General features: G+C 41.8%; 1 protein-coding gene across 5 annotated transcripts in view; it reads left to right on the top strand.

Annotated features, from left to right (window-relative positions):
• The window catches only part of TLK1 (tousled like kinase 1), a 1,414,233-nt gene that overhangs the window by 570,546 nt on the left and 827,843 nt on the right, over positions 1–15,844 (top strand). For all 5 annotated transcript variants that reach the window (XM_069616191.1, XM_069616192.1, XM_069616193.1 and 2 more), the window contains one exon: positions 12,749–12,841. In XM_069616191.1, coding sequence (XP_069472292.1) covers positions 12,749–12,841 — 93 coding nt within the window. The remainder of the gene's footprint in view (positions 1–12,748; positions 12,842–15,844) is intronic.

Here is a 15,844-nt window from a genome sequence, read left to right as displayed (position 1 = left end):
CCTCGTTGAAAGGCCAATCAGGTTGCGGGTCGGGCTCTGGAGGCGGGCTTCAATGGAATCGGGGAGTGGGAAGGTGTGAGGGGATGCGGGCTGACGCTGCTGGGGGATTTTAACCAATTTTGGAGTGGAATTGGGGTCGCAGGACAAGGCACTAATCACCAGGCAACAGGCGATGGAAAGAGGCTCTGGGGAAGCTGCCTACGTACTAAGGGAAAACACTGGGGCGAGGAGGGGCAATGGGATCACGCGGCGGGCTTCAATGGAATCAGGAAGTGGGGAGCGGGGAGGTGCGAGGGGATTTTGGCTGATGCTACAGTGGGATTTTAAGCAATTTTGGAGTGGAATTGGGGTCGCAGGACAAGGCACTACTTGAGCAACAGACGATGGGCATCAGGTTTGCCGGTTGGCATTGGGCGCGTCACATTGCCACTTGGAGTTTATAGGGTAGTTTGCTTAGCTAAGTGTTTGGTTTGTATCCAGTGTCACTTTGTGCCTGATTCAAATCTTTGTATTCATGATATGTTACAGTGGTTATGCAATATGCGTATTTGGTTAAAAAAATCTGTTTTGGCTATTTCATGTTAAGGAATGGTGCATCTGAGTGGCTTTATACATTTCAGATGTTTGATCTGGTGCTTTCAGGTGCATGTGCAACATTGTGCATTGTGACAGTCTTTGGATCGGTGGGGTGCATTAATGTTCTTGGGTAGGCCATTGTATCCCTTCCCCGTTGCTTCCTTTGTAAAACATTGTCGCGTACGTTAAAGCCTTCATCTCTTATCTCCTGTAGAAAGGGCCAGGTGTCATAGTAACTGGTTCGGAAATCTTGAAGCTCATAGCATCTTTCTTGAAGTAGTCCATCATTTAAATTGAATCTTTTCAGTCTTCTTTCATGAAATTAAGGATCACATTGGAACCATGAGTTCTGCTGAAAATGATTCCATAATATGGTGGTTGTGAACCTATTGGCTCATAGTCTGCATTCCTGTTTGGGTTATGCTTTTGATAGTGATATGATATCCGGTGATATCTGTATGCATATAGATCGATGGGGTTTAACCTCTGAGTGTGTTGGAAGCCAATGTTGGGCTTTGGACACTACATTTGGTGTAGCCATATTGTCAATACAAAGGTTCCTCGAATTGGAAACCTAGGCATACTTGCCGTAGGATTGCCCAGACATTTTTAGCGCGATTAGTCAGGTTTCCCTTTGGCCTTCTGCTATTTGTATTGTGGTGACTTAGGTTATATGGTTATTGGCTGGTCCTATGTTGCTTCTGATTCGTGTGGTAACCATCATTAAGTTGCTGATGGTCTCTGTTACTATAAATTGAAAAAGTTGTGTTTCTTATGGTAAGGGGCACCAAGTGAACCATACTCCACAGATCCCACTTCCATTTGTTCACAAAAAGTGGTGCATTTCTGTGTCTGTTAAGGCCTTCTGTTATAGCTCTTACATCACATATCAATCGACATTCATTTTGGCGTAGTTTTTCTCTGTCACCAAGTCTTTCATCCATGGTTATATGTTTAGCCCTGAAGAATTTGATGTTCTCCTTGTTTTCATTTTGGTATTTTTTTCTCCAATGTTCGGATAGTGCTGAAGGGTTGCCCTCATTTGTGATGGTCCCAAGGTGTTCCCTGATTCTTATTCTTAGTTTGCGGGTGGTTCTCCCAACATAGATCTTGTTAAAAATACAGATTATCAAGTAAATAACATACTTAGTTCTACAGTTTATAAAGTCATTGATGCTCACATTTTTACCATTAGCATTTTTGTAGCGTTGTGCATTGTTTAGGGCATATCTACACATGCTGCAGTTTGAGCATTTGTAGAAGCCTTTAAGACTCTTGCTAGTCAGTATGTTTGTCTGGAGTTTGGGTTTGTTACTTTTCATATAGCTGAGGCTCAGTTTAGAGTGTAATGTCGGTACATTTGTATACACTATGCCAGGTTTGTCCGGTAAGTATTCAGTCAGATCAGTGTCTGGTTCCAATATATACCAGTTCTTCTGGAAGATCTTCCTGATCAGTGTGTTTCCTGTGCATTGCGTTATCATTCTCATTGTCTCTGGGTGTTCAGGTGTTAATTTTCCCTTTTGGTTTCAGGTGGTTCTCTCGGTTCTTGTCAACTTTGCTCATAGCTTGTTTTATGCAATTTGATTCATAGCTCCTTGTTTTGAATCTCTCCTTGATGGTCTTGCGTTCAGAGCCATATGTCCTTTGTTCGCTGCAATTCCTTTTGGCCCTGGTCAATTCTCCTATTGGTATGTTGCGTATGGTGTTCTGGAGGTGACAGCTGTTGGCCTGTAAGGTAGCATTTACCTCAGTTTTCTTTCTGTATGTTCTTGTCTCCAATTTTCTATCTTCTTTGTAGATGTATAGGTCCAAAAATGTTAACTCTATTTTGTTTGTTTCAAAAGTGAATTCTAACCCAAAGTTGTTTTTGTTGAGGTATTTGCAATATTCCACCATTTCGGTTTCATGAAAATATCGTCAATGTATCTCTGCCACTTGATCACTTTGTGATAGTTCCGGGTTTTGTGTGGCGTGTTTGCTTTTGAATTCTCCCATGAATAGGTTGGCCATGGACGGTGCGAAGCATATGCACATGGCTATTCCCTTTGTTGATAGAAGTTATCGTTGAAGATAAAGTAAGAAAGTTAATAGTTTTTATCATCTCTATGAACATTAGATGTGAGGCTGATGTGTTTTCATAAACCTGGTCGATTGTTTTGATGGCCACTTTGTGGTCGATGCACGTGTAGAGTGCTTTCACATCCATTGTTGCGAGTAGGTATTCCAGGTTCCATGCTGTTTTACTGTGTATTTCCAGCATGTGCCTTGTGTCACGGGTGTATGATTTGGTTTTATGTACTACTGGTTTTAATGATTGTCTATGTATTTTGATACATTTTGTGCCAGCCATCCTATTCCGCTGACGATTGGTCTTACTTATGACAGCATGTCATAGTCCTTGTGGACCTTTGGAAGAAAATAGATGGTAGGGATCCCAGGTTTGCCATTGCTCACAAAGAACTTGTCTTCAGCTGTTAACAGTCGTTTCCTGTGCCATTTGCTGATTAGTTCTTGCAATACTTTGATGCTTTTAGTTATTAGGCTTTTTTGGACTACTGTGTAGCATCCTGGTGTTGCTAGGTACTTATTGCCCATTGTTATATAGTCTTGTTTATTTAGGATCTCAATATTGCCTCCATTGTCTGCCTCCTTTGCAATTATTTCTTTGTCTGCTTTAAGTTTGTTGAGTGCCAATTTTTCATTTTTGGTCTGGTTGCTGTTCCTGTTCGTGTTTGTCTCTTGCTGCTTCTATATCTTTTGCTACAGCTTTATGGAAGGCATCAATGCAGTTGCCCTGTTGTATAATGGGGATGAATCTCGACCTTGGCTTAAGGCCACTCTCCCTTAGCGCGCTGTTGTGTATGCCAAGGTGATCTAGTAGGTCTGTTTCAGGTATAACCTGGTTTTCCTTCAGCAATAGTAGCAGTCTGGTGTTTAGGTTTGTTATGGTAAATTCACTTTTAGGAAAGTTGAAGGTTGTTACTTCTCTTCTTGGTTCTAGGTTATGGAAGAACTTCAGTTTCACTTTTCTTACAAATGTGTATTCTGCAGTACTTTCAGTTTTTTCATGTTGTGTTTCTTGGTTCTGGCATATAGAATGTTACAGTAGTCCAGGTGAGTCGAGATGAGTGCTCTAGCCAGGGCGATGCAGCTGTCCGGAAACAGGACATTTTTTTTAATGATATGTTTGTGTCTAAACTTTTCATTATCTTATCATCTGACGAAGTTTTATCTTTTAGTGTTTTACTCCATGATGTGTAGCCAGAATTCTCTAATTGTAAAAATTAGAGCTTTATCTGTGCCACCAAGAATTTGAGTCCATCCTTCATGCATGGTCATCTGCTTCGACGCGATGTTGAGAAAGTCTCTAAATCATTTTCGTGTTTCTGTCAAGGCAGGACATTTCATGACTAGGTGAAAGAGATTCAGTTGTAGTTTCCAGCTTACAAAATCTGCATTGTTATTTGCCGATGTCTATTTGTTTAGTTTGTACTAAATACTCCTGGGTAGGGAGTACATTAAAACGAAACTTCATATAGTGATCGCTGATCTTCTGATCAGGAAATTGAACTAGGTAGACGGGAACATTCTACATGCGTTAATAGGTTTGCAAGTGTATGCTGTTGCTGAAGAAGTTGCCTTTACTTTTTTTGACGAAGTGAGTGAGGAGTCCAGGTAGAAGCTGAGGGTTTTTACCTCCTTAGAGACTTTGATGATATTGCCATTGATGTCAAAGGATTTGTAGGAGTCCTTTAATTTAGATAGCCTGAGTTGTGATCCTATAAGGAGCAACTCGGTCTTATCATTCAAGCACAGTCCGTGATGAGCCATCCAAGCTTGAATCGTAAGGTAGATGGCATTGAGTGTGGCATTGTCAGAGGCATGATAACCAGTGATCGGGATGAGGATTTGGGTGCCATCTGCATAATTAGTGTAGGCGAAACCCAAATCATCCAAGCGGTCAAATAGGGACTTGGTGAAGATATTGTACAACGTTGGGGAGGCGCATGACCCTTAGGGAACTGCATGTAATTGCTGTAGGTTGGGCTTCAGTCTTGGGAGAGAAGACTCTCATTGTTGTATCTGTTAAGAACTTTATCCATTGTGTGGCGTTCGGGGAAAAGGGAGCAAAGGATATTATGGTCCACGAGATCAAATGCAGTGGAGAAGTCCAAAAGGAGAAGGGCTAGTTTTTACTGATCTTTTAATTCGTCCATTAGGATTTTTAAATCCAAAAGGGTTGTTTCGGTCCCGTGTCTCGGTCGGAAACCGGACTGGCGTAGCCCAAATAGGTTATTAGTTTCCAAATGCTTTTGAATTTGGAGATATGAACCCTGTCTAGTATTTTTTGTAAGTAGGGCACTGTTGTGATTGGGCGGTAATTGGTTGGTATGTTAGGGTCAAGTGTGGGCTTCTTTAGTAAGGGTAACACCCACACATTTTTTAGATCTGTTGGGACAATTGTTTCTGAACGAGGTATTGCTAAGCCTAGTGATGAAGGGAGTCAATTGTGGTGCGCAGTCTTTGATGACTAGGCGTGCATGGGTCGCCTTGGCACCTTGACGGTTTAAGGCTAGAGGTGATATGCAGGACTTTTGAATGTGTGACATCAGTGAATTCGAATTGAGGGAGTCTCTTACTGGTTGTGGCGTTCAGAAGCTTGAAAGTTGGTTCAATTGAGCTGATGCGATTATTTTTTAATTGCTTTTTTTTTGGGGGTCGCGGGTGTGATTTTAGTGTTATTTTCTATCTAGGAGAGCATTCTGGATATTAAAGCCCCAGCTTGCAACCTTATTGCAGTTTTCCGCTTGGAGAACCCGCAACTATTTATCCAAGAATGGAAAATAGTTCCTCGCTTTTGGAATTGGCCTTGTCCATTCTTTCATTTTATACTGAGCTTTTTCTCAGGAGCATCTCTTGTTTGTACTCTTGGGCTGCTTTAGTGAATTTCAGTTTGTTTGGTTTGTTGGGCTGTTTTTTCCAGTGCAATTCTGCTCTTTTGGATTTTCTTAGCTCTTTTAGGGTAGGGGTGAACCTCTTGTTTAAGCGTGCCAGGTGTTTAGGTTTACGGGTGGACAGGGGAGCTAACTTGTCTATTGCTGGGAGTACTGTTTCATTATACTTTTTTTGTCCTTAAAGTGGAGTAATTATTTAGATAATCTTCAGGCACTAGTATTGATAGCCGGAGAGGTAGAAGGTGATCAGGTGTGATCCTTTTATTTCATGTTGGGGCGGCCGGTGCCAACTGTGGACAGTTAATTGGGCCTGACTTAGTGTCGATGTTAAGTTATGAGGCGGTGGTCCGACCAGGGACAGGCCGAATTTGAGGTGATGACAAAGTTGCAGTTCAGGTCTACTCTACAATCAAGGATGCGTCCTTTTACATGTATGGGGTTTTGAATGCGGTGTGAGAATCCCAGTGCTGATATTGTGTTAGCAAGGGATAGTACATTATTGTCTAGCAGGTCGTTGAGCCCTAAATTGAAATCACCCATGATAATGGTTTTGGATTTTGGTTTCGAGTTGGATGAGAGGAGTTGGGTTATGTTGTTTTCGAAGGAGAGTACTGGCCCTGGTGGTCTGTATATCAAATGGATATTCATGGTAGTGGTTGCGTTCAAGGCCATTTTTACTGATGGTAGTTCCCCTGAAGGGATCTGTGTGTTAGAAGTTTCTCATTTTAAGGGTATTTCTGGCTGCTATGGCTACACCCCCTGCCCCAACTCCTTGCCAGCTAGTCTGTCCATTCTGCAGATTCAGAAGTCGTTTGGAAGGGCAGTGGCTGGGCCGGCTGCTGCATGGTGCCATGATTCAGTTATCGCTAGGAAATAAAGGTTCTGTGATGAGATGTCTGCAATATCAAATGGATGGACTGGTAGAGACCTGGCGTTGATAAGGGTGCCCTGGATGTTGTAATTCGGTAACTTTCTCTCATGCTAGGTGTCGCTGAGTAGGTGATGCTCTGATTAGTTACTCTTACTCATGTTGAGTCAGTGTTGGATCTATGTTTGGGACCAGGAGTTTTAGACGGTAGGTCTAGCTTGTCTTTGGTGTTAGTGTGGGTTGACTTGTCACGGAGAGTCTTGGCAAATCCAGCAAGTACAGACACAATTCCAGAGCTTCAAAGGATGAAAAGAGAATTGAGAAAGCTGATAGATGATCGTGCATAGCGGATAAACTTCCATCAGAAATGTGCATATTTTGAGAAGGGGGAGAAATGTGATTGTTTGCATTCAGACTAAGGAAACAGGAGTCTGAACGATCCATTACATCAATCCAAGACCAGACTGGTCAAATCACCTATTGTCCTAAATAAATGAATATATTTAGAGATTTCTATATGGAATTCTACCAAAATGAGATGGGCATTACAGGCAGGGGGATCATTCCCTGGTAAGAACGAAAATTCCAAAGATTACGGAGGATAACTCGCAGTTGCTAGAAGGTGACGTTGCACTTTATGAAATTAAGCGGGGAATTAGCAAGCAGAACACAGGGTAGCCCCCAGGTCCGGATGGATTACCTGTGGAATTCTACAGATTACCGAATTCTGCACTAAATTGGGTGAGGGACATGTATACAGCATCATTGGCGAATGGCCTACTGCCAACAACTACGAGACATGCGATGATTTCCCTTTCCAAAAAAAGGGAAAGATGATACTCTCCCCACGAGCTATAGGCCAATAAGTCTTATCAATACAGACAATACGATTTTGGCTAAAGTTTTGGCATTAAGGTTGGAAGATCTACTGCCTAAATTGATTCACAAGAACCAATCAGGTTTTGTGAAGGGCAGGAAAACCTCGAGTAACATTAGGAGGCTGCTCCATACAATCTCAAAGGAAACTGATCCACATGAGGATATTGCTGTCCTGTCCCTCTATGCCGAAAAGGCTTTCAACAGGGTAAACTGGGATTTTCTCCTCTTGGTTAACGATGGGATGGGGTTTGGGGGAAAATGTGTCATGGATTAAATTACTTTATACAGAACCAACAGCAGAGGTGAATACCAATGGTTTACGTTCAGATACCTTCATTCTAAGAAGAGGAAGAAGACAGGGATGTCCTTTATCACCATTATTTGTTATTGCAAAAGAGCCGTTAGCTGCAGCTTTCAAGCAGGAATCTAGGGTACAGGGATCGTCGTGCTGGGGATTACAGCAAAAACGATGGTTATTTGATGATGATTTGCTGCTGGTTCTCGGGGACCTGCAAAAGCCATTACCGGCACTTAAGGACATCTTATCGATGTTTCATTTGTCCTCTGGTTACAAAATAAATTGGACAAAGTCTGAGGGCTTACCCCTGGGGCAAAGCTGTGATAAAAAGTTTGTAACAGACTTGGGATTCAGGTGGTGCGCTGACAGATTGCTGTATTTGGGAATCTGATCGACACCTAATATCACTTATTTGGTGCATGACAATTTGAAAATGGTTTGTTCAAAGTTTAGAGAAGATCTAGAGCGATGGAGTTCATTAAAATGATCACTTTGGGGTAAGGTGAATGCTCTGAAGATGGTCTCAGCCCTGAAGATTAACTATGTCCTGAGCATGATTGCAATAATAACTTCCACATACTGGAATGAATTGGACAGATTACTCCAAATATTCCTTTGGGGTAAAAAACAAAACCCAGGTTAAGATTATGGAAGTTGCTATTACCTTTAGCATAAATTGGGTTGGGAGTACCTAATTTTAGAGCTTACCATCTCCCATACATTTCTAACTTTATGGTTCCCTTCCTTAATATTGCACTTAATGATTGGGTGTTGGTGGAAGCTAGCTACAATAGTCCACTGAACCCGAGAGCGATCTTGACGACCAATTAAAGGTCAGGTTGTGGAAAAGATCCATTATTGCAATTGTGAGAACATCTTGGAAGAGATTGAGTGAATTGTTGAGAGCGGACACGCTTAAAGATCCTGGTGCCTCTATATGGATGAACCCGTCTATTAAAATAGAGGGTAAGGTTGTGTTCTGGCCATGGTTTCTAGGTGGCGTTCAATGGATTGCTGATCTTTTTAAGGCTGTGAAATGGATGACCGCTAGAGAGGTATTTACAGGTGCGGTTTGGCATTGAAAAATTCAAAGCGTCAGATTATAGAAATCTCAGGAGGCTGTTGGCGAAATTGATCTGGAGAAGAGGCTAAATCTAGGTTTGTTCACAAGGAAGGCAAGGGTGGGGGAAGGCGGCTTGGACAGCCGTGTTTACAATAGGATTGTGGCGGAGTACAAAGGAAATGACTCTTTAAGGGAAGAATGGAGTAGAAGAATTGGCTCAAATCTCAGTGGATTTGTGGATGCGAATGTGTGAAAATATCTGACTCTGCTCTTTAGGACTAACCAAGAGATTGCAACAGATTCTAAATCGAGTCGACTAGACCCCCGAAAGATTGTGGAAAATAGGTCTTCTGTAAAACTCTGACTGTTGGGCATGTGTTCATGAACCAGGTACCCTTGAACACATGATGTGGGATTGTAGGAAGGTGAGTGTTTTGGATTGAGATGGGTGCAATTTGTGAGAGTGATTGAAGAAAAACCTGTGTTGGACTTTAAAACAATGGTGCTGGGGAGTGATGAAACCTTAGAGGATCTTACTCAATGTCAGAAAAAAAGGTTATTCAGAGGTGCCATAATTGGGAAGAAAGTGATCTTAAGCAATTGGAAGACTGCTTTGAACTTGAAAATTGAGACATGGGCCTCGAATATGCATGCCCTGGCAGAAATGAAGAAAGTTTTGTACAAAAGGCAAGGGAAAATGTGCTGTTTGAAAAGATCTGGGGAAAATGTCTTTCATTGTACTAAACTGTGTGATATGAGAAAGTGTATGTATCTGGAGTGTTGTATTTGTATTGTTTATGTAGCACTTTAATCAAAAACGCTTTACATTTTAACAGAATACATATAACATTACAGTAGAAGCAATTTGCAATTATGAATCAAACCAACAAAACAGTAAGTAGTGCAATTAAACAGTGGTGGGGAAGAGGGAAGGGTGAGGAAGGGACGAAGGAGGGAAACGGAAGGGTGTAAGGCGAGAATGAGGGAGGGTAGGGGAAGGTAGAGTATCATAGGGAACATTCGAGGGGAAGGAGAGGGAATGAGGGGAGGGTTTTATGGCGGGGAATGGAGGAGAGATTTCAGGGGAGTGCGGAAGGAGAAGGTAGGTATAGAGCGGATTGAGAGAGGTAAGGAGTTCCAGTGCAGGGGGGCTAGGAGCTGAAAGGAGCGGAAACGGGAGCCGGCACACGGGGAAGGAGGAACAGTGAGAAGGAAGTGGTCAGCTGAGCGAAGGGAGCGGAAAGGAGTGTAGAGGGAGGAAAGGTTGTGGTGTTGGGGGGGGCTGGGGGTGGTGTTGGGTTGTTGTGGTGGTTGTTGGGGGTGGTGTTGTGGTGTTGGTTGTTGTGTTGGGGGTGCGGTGGTGGGGGGGTAGGGAGATATGGGAGGTAGGACAGATTTTGTTAAAAGATGTTGATGTATCCTTCACTGTACATAGTTGTATTGTTTATTAGATTTGTTTGATTTTAATTTGATTAGATGGTTGTATAGTAGTGATTTGACCTGTAGATTGTTAAATTGTAAATAAAGGTTAAAAAAAAAGTAGTGTGGGTTTGTTTAGAGGTTGCCCATGTACAGGTTATGATTGAGAGGAGTCGTTCTTCTTACAATAGCTAGGTTAGTGGTACCGATAGTCTCTTATGAGCTGGCTCCTGGAGACAAATTTTTTTCTCTCAGGCAGGGGCGGCTGTGACTGGAAGATGCTTCTGCGTTCCATTTGAATAGCGGACTGTTTGTGCTGTGCTCTTTAGCCGTGTCTCAGGGTCATATTTGATTTTCTGTTGGAGGACGCCATTTGGCTGTGAGATGGTCCAGGGGCATGGGTAGGGATCGCCCTAGTGTGATCCTAGTCTGTGCCATGCAGATGTAGCCAAGTTGTAGTGTTTCATTAGTGAGGTGGTAATGTTGGCTATTGAGGCTGCCAAATTTTTTATCCTGATGTAGCTGGTTAGGCCTACTGTTAGAGTTACTACTATCTACCTAGAGTAGTCTAGATAGGAATGGTACTTACAGCTTGAGATTGGTTTTAGGTGAGTGTAAGTCAGGTTTGGTGGTTCTATCTATCTGGGGGTATACATCACCTACTGGTTTGAAGATCGGAAATAGGAGAAAGGATGGGCATGAGGATGAAGTACCTTTTGAGGTCGCTCAGCAGTATGGGGTTGCTCACCAGCCTTGTGCCCTCTCACTTTGCCAGCGGCGGAGTTAGTGCCTTGGTCCTTCACTGGTTTATTATTAAATAATTGCCACCAACATGTCCAGATGGGCACTGTCAGATTCACGATGTCTGGTAACCTGTTGAATGCTACAAGGATCATCATTTGCCCAGATGACTTCAACACCAATATGGAGCAAATAAGATCACTCCTTGTTGGCTTTAACAGTGCACCTGAATGCTGATGACACAAGCATACCTGACCCGTTATTGCCAGATGACATGACCCAGCGCAAACACTCCCTCACCATCATTCAGGTATAAATGTCAACCTCCTAACTGAAACTCGGCTCAATTAGGGCAAGAGATCGGCCTCCTCAGAAATACCACCAAATGCACCAAATTCCAGAACTCTCCTGGACTGATAAAACTTTGCTACTTTGCCCCACAGTTCACCTTCAGCAGAACCTCTTTTGGCTTCAACAATGACTGTGATCTCTCCTTTATTACGAGCATTGCAAAGAAGACCTGGAAATCCTGGTACTAATACTCGATCCTCTGCCAAATCAGTACATTCATCCCCGCTTTGGAGATCAGAACCATTGTATAGTCTTGGTGCTCTCCAAACTGGATGGTGGCAATTCCTTCCTTGCAGAAGTCGAGCTGCAATGCTGGCCCTGCTTAGGTGTCTAGTACACTGCTGCCCATCTTGCTCAACCTCCCTGCAGGACTGAACAAATACCACTTCAAAGAACGTCATTGGTTACCTCCTAAAGCCTGCAGCACTTTCAAGATGGCCTGCACCATCTACAAAATGCAGATGTCCAGGCATGAACTGTCTGAGACCATTTTAGAGATCAACGCAGACTGAGAGGTAGCCAGATGGTGGTCCTAGAAACGGACAAGAAAGCCAACCTGCTCCCTCAACACTTACACACTTTGGAACAAGATGCCGATAAGCCTCAGCGTTCTCCTTTATGCCCTTCAGCACGTCAACGCGAACCCTGTTCTTCAAGGAATGCTAAAGCGACCAATGATGGTCAGACACTGACCACACACACTGCCCCCTAACCCCATCTATTATGCACCCACCCCTTTACTTGTTTAGCAGTCTGCTGCTTGAGAGCAAGGTTTAGAACCTGTATATCACTTAAATGCAGGCATGTATATCCGTAGCATCTCCAAAGGGATGCCCAGGAGCGACACTGTGCTGTCGTGACAATAATTGCATTGACCTTTCCTTTTGCCGCTACACCAGGGACCAGAGTCATTTTCATGTGCTTGAACGAGGAGTTGCTGCAATTGTGAATGGAACTAGTAAATGTGATTACCAAAGTTTAATTATAATTGTTCTTGGCATTAAAGCACCCATTTTGTCAAACGGGTCAGTCTAAGCATAAATTGCATTTCACCATAACAAAAATTGCAACAGTTCGGTGAATTTATATGAAAGTAATTGCAAAACAGTGCAAACCAGTGGCACATACAAAAATAAGGAAATTCATTTAGTTCAATTGAGTTTGTGGCATACATTGTTTCCTTAAAAATAAGACATTGTGGCTCAATTGCTTTAAGCACTCAATTACTTGACTTAATGCATCATTTGGCATGGTTCAGCCAGAAGAGGAAATATTTTTTTCATAGCTCCTATTTCAACTAGAAACAGCTTTGATGGGGTACTTTTGCTCTGATGCCAAAGTAAATTTCCACCAAACAGCAAGCATTGCTGGGGCTGCTGTGGCTTAGCGACCATCATGTCTTAGCTCTTGGCCTAGATTACGACCTTGGTTGGGTCGGCTGTTAATTCCTATTTGTAGCCCTTTTGGTGATTAGATTTTCCTACTGTCATGTCAGTCTTTTTAGAAATCATTTGCCCGTGTTTTTCAGTCACAAAACGCAAATCTTTCTTCAACAAATATAAAATGTAAATACAATAACGTGCCTTTTATTTTAGACTGATCTCACAATGCTGAAATTAACTACGTTAGAAAGTAATAAACATCAGGACCTGGAAAAGAAAGAAGGCCGTATAGATGATTTGCTCAGGGTAAGTACTAAAACAGTCTTCCCTTATCAGTTCATAGTTCTTCTAAAACGGCTCATGGGGAGGTATTTATTCATGATCTACAAAGACCAAATGGTGATCTTACAATGATGATGCTTTTGTAAATTGTTTGAAGTTATTTGTTGACAATATTTGTTCATACTGCACAACCACATCTCATCACATCAGTTGTAGTACTTATGAACTTCGTTAATACCCTATCCAAACTTGAATGTTGAATGCTAACTTTGCCAGCAGCTAATGCTGTCCTTAGTCTCTACCATACTTCTGTTTTTCTGGTCCAGAATCTTTCTTTGTTCGTATTGCAGGTAGACAATGCACCTTTAAGTCAGCCAGATAAATAAGCGCAATTAATTAGTGAAGGTTGAATTAGCTGACAGACCAGTTTAGGGCATTCCATTTCACATTAAATGGAACTGTAGATAAGGTGCACTCAGATGAAAATGTTTGCTGATCATGCAAGAGGATGATATTCGGGTAATCTGAGCAAGTCATTACATATATTCAACAAGGTAAAATATTGTTGAAAAATTATTTTTAAAAAGTCTCCAGACATTCAATACATTGTGTTTTTAATATAATGCACTTCCAAGTCAGCTCTCATTTTCTAGCAGAGGAACCAAGAACGCCCTTCTTGAATATGGCCATTATGTAATAATTCCAGTTTGGTATGGCGGTGCATGAAATTTCTGACCATAAATTGATTTCCTTTTGTCCATATCTGCCTTGTTTACTATGATTGAGTTGGGAATCAGCCCACATGACAGATTCTCACCCAGATTCCATAGCTCAAGACATAGGTTTGCATTTCAAAGACATTAGTCTGTTCCCTTGGTTTGACTTCTCAAATCCAGTAGAGTCTAACTGTGGTTGCTCGAAACTCAAAGTGCTCATCTATCAAGTACTACAATAGGAAATAAACAAGTATGTCGAGGGATCTGTTTCCACTCATCTGCTAAACAGGGAGTAATGTAAAGTGCTCTGGAAAATGAGTGAAATGGGTCTGAAAAAGTATTGAAATCTGGCATTCAGGAAGGGTCTTCCCATCCTAGCTTGCTGGTGTACTTCTACAAAGCTCATACTGTGCTGTTGTATGTTGAATTTGCTTTGTGGCCTTAAGTATGAACATAGCTGCCAGATCTAAAGGGAAGTGTCAAGTGAAAGGTCAAATACGTCTTTGGCTGTTGAAGTGGCACAGGTAAAGCTAGAGCAGATCCCCTTTTATGATTACCTCTGTATTTGTTTTGCTGCCAATGGTGGTTGGGCTCTCCAAATAGACATTGCTCCAGGGGGTTTGGGCAAAAACTGTGTATCCCTGAAAGTTTTTCTTTACTCATGGTGGCATAGCGGTTAGTACAGTTTTTGAAGTTTACAATGCACAAGCAAAGTAGTCTGCATTATACGGCATGGACATTTGGGAATCAACCAGGAGTAAAAGTATATATACTATTCAAAATACATTTTAAAAAAGTATCTTCTTCTCCAAGGTGCCCTGACTGCACTTGTCCATATGGAATGTGAACTGTGCCCTGTAGATGAGTAATGTGCTTTGGGAGCTGTTCGGTATTGGTTCAGGTTATGGGGGAACCCTGCACTGGGTACATTTCTGGAAGCCCTGATCCAGGTATGGAAAATTCAATGGGAGGTGGAGGGGGAGGGGTGAGCAGACCGGTACATGGTTTGCTCATGTAAAGAAATGCTTAGCAGCATTAAAGATCTCTTGTTATTGTCAGATGCCAAGTCTGTTTACTAAAACAACATCCTTTGAGATGAAAAAGCTTCGGCCAATTTAAGTGATAATAAAATAGAAGTATCGGTTTGTCCCTTGTTGTGGGGATTAACTCCTCCTCAAACAAACTCTGGTATGAACCCCACTTGGACATAATTGCCACAAATTATGCCAAAGCTCTGTATATCGATTTGTTTATTTGAGGGTACGGGCATACACAGGCAAGCGGAAAAATTCATCCGGCAGCAACACTAGGTGGTGCAATGAGAGAAGATATTACACATTTTATGTTTATTTGTGATGGGTTGAAAATTGAAGTATCTTAAACCACTACTGTTACTGCACGACGTTTGCACTTTGAACGAGGTCAATCAATTTATTTGCTATTCAGATGGCATGATGGTCGTTTTTTTCTGTGGCCAAGTATATACTTTGAGCCTGGTTGTGAAAACGCCTTCTGACCACACTATAGACTAAATTGTGTGCTATTGACGCCGCTTATCTTTTTTTATTTTTATTAAATTAAGTTCTAACCTTTTAATGTTTGAGCTATGGCATGGCAAGAGTATGAGGATTTATATGCTTTTAAACAATTTGTAGTACATTTTCAACCTATATGGTGTTCAGGCCCAAGATTATTTTGAACTTTCCTATAGTAAATTGGATATTGGAAGCATCAAATTGTATTATCATTTTTGTATGTAAATTGGCCTGATAGCTTTACAGTTGAATAACAGCTCAATGAATGAATGTAAGTGAATGCTTCAAATTAATGGCAAACTAATATGAATTTTGAGCTTCGGCAGTTAAGTAAAATAGCTCCAAATAGGGCACACTCATGTAGCCATGCGAGTAAGGGAAAACCATAGTTTCCCATTTAACCCCCTAATACTTGCCAATAGCAATCAATTGAGCAAGCGTCTCCTCCAAATAAGTACTTTGGAGCAAAAGAATACTGAAGAAGGGATTAATTATTATAGGAAACTGTTTTATTTAATGTAACTCTCCTAATTGACGTATCCCATCTCCATTTCAAACATTTACACTGTTCCTCCCTCCAAAATTCAAACTGGTAGCTGTGCATCCTTAGGAAATACCCCATCTCATTTTGATTGATCTGTTCCCCATTTCAGACCAAACTACCTGGTACACGCTGGGCTACTGTCTGTCGGAGGATGCAGCTTTGTCATGGAGCAATTGATGTTTAATCCAGAATAAGCTTAAACATACTCTGGATTTACGTCACACAGGACGCC

Source organism: Ambystoma mexicanum, chromosome 9 (genome assembly GCF_040938575.1).
Source record: "Ambystoma mexicanum isolate Mex_15411 chromosome 9, UKY_AmexF1_1, whole genome shotgun sequence".
Taxonomy (NCBI): domain Eukaryota; kingdom Metazoa; phylum Chordata; class Amphibia; order Caudata; family Ambystomatidae; genus Ambystoma; species Ambystoma mexicanum.
Note: the sequence above shows the minus strand (reverse complement) of the source record. Positions and strands in the feature narration are given on the sequence as shown.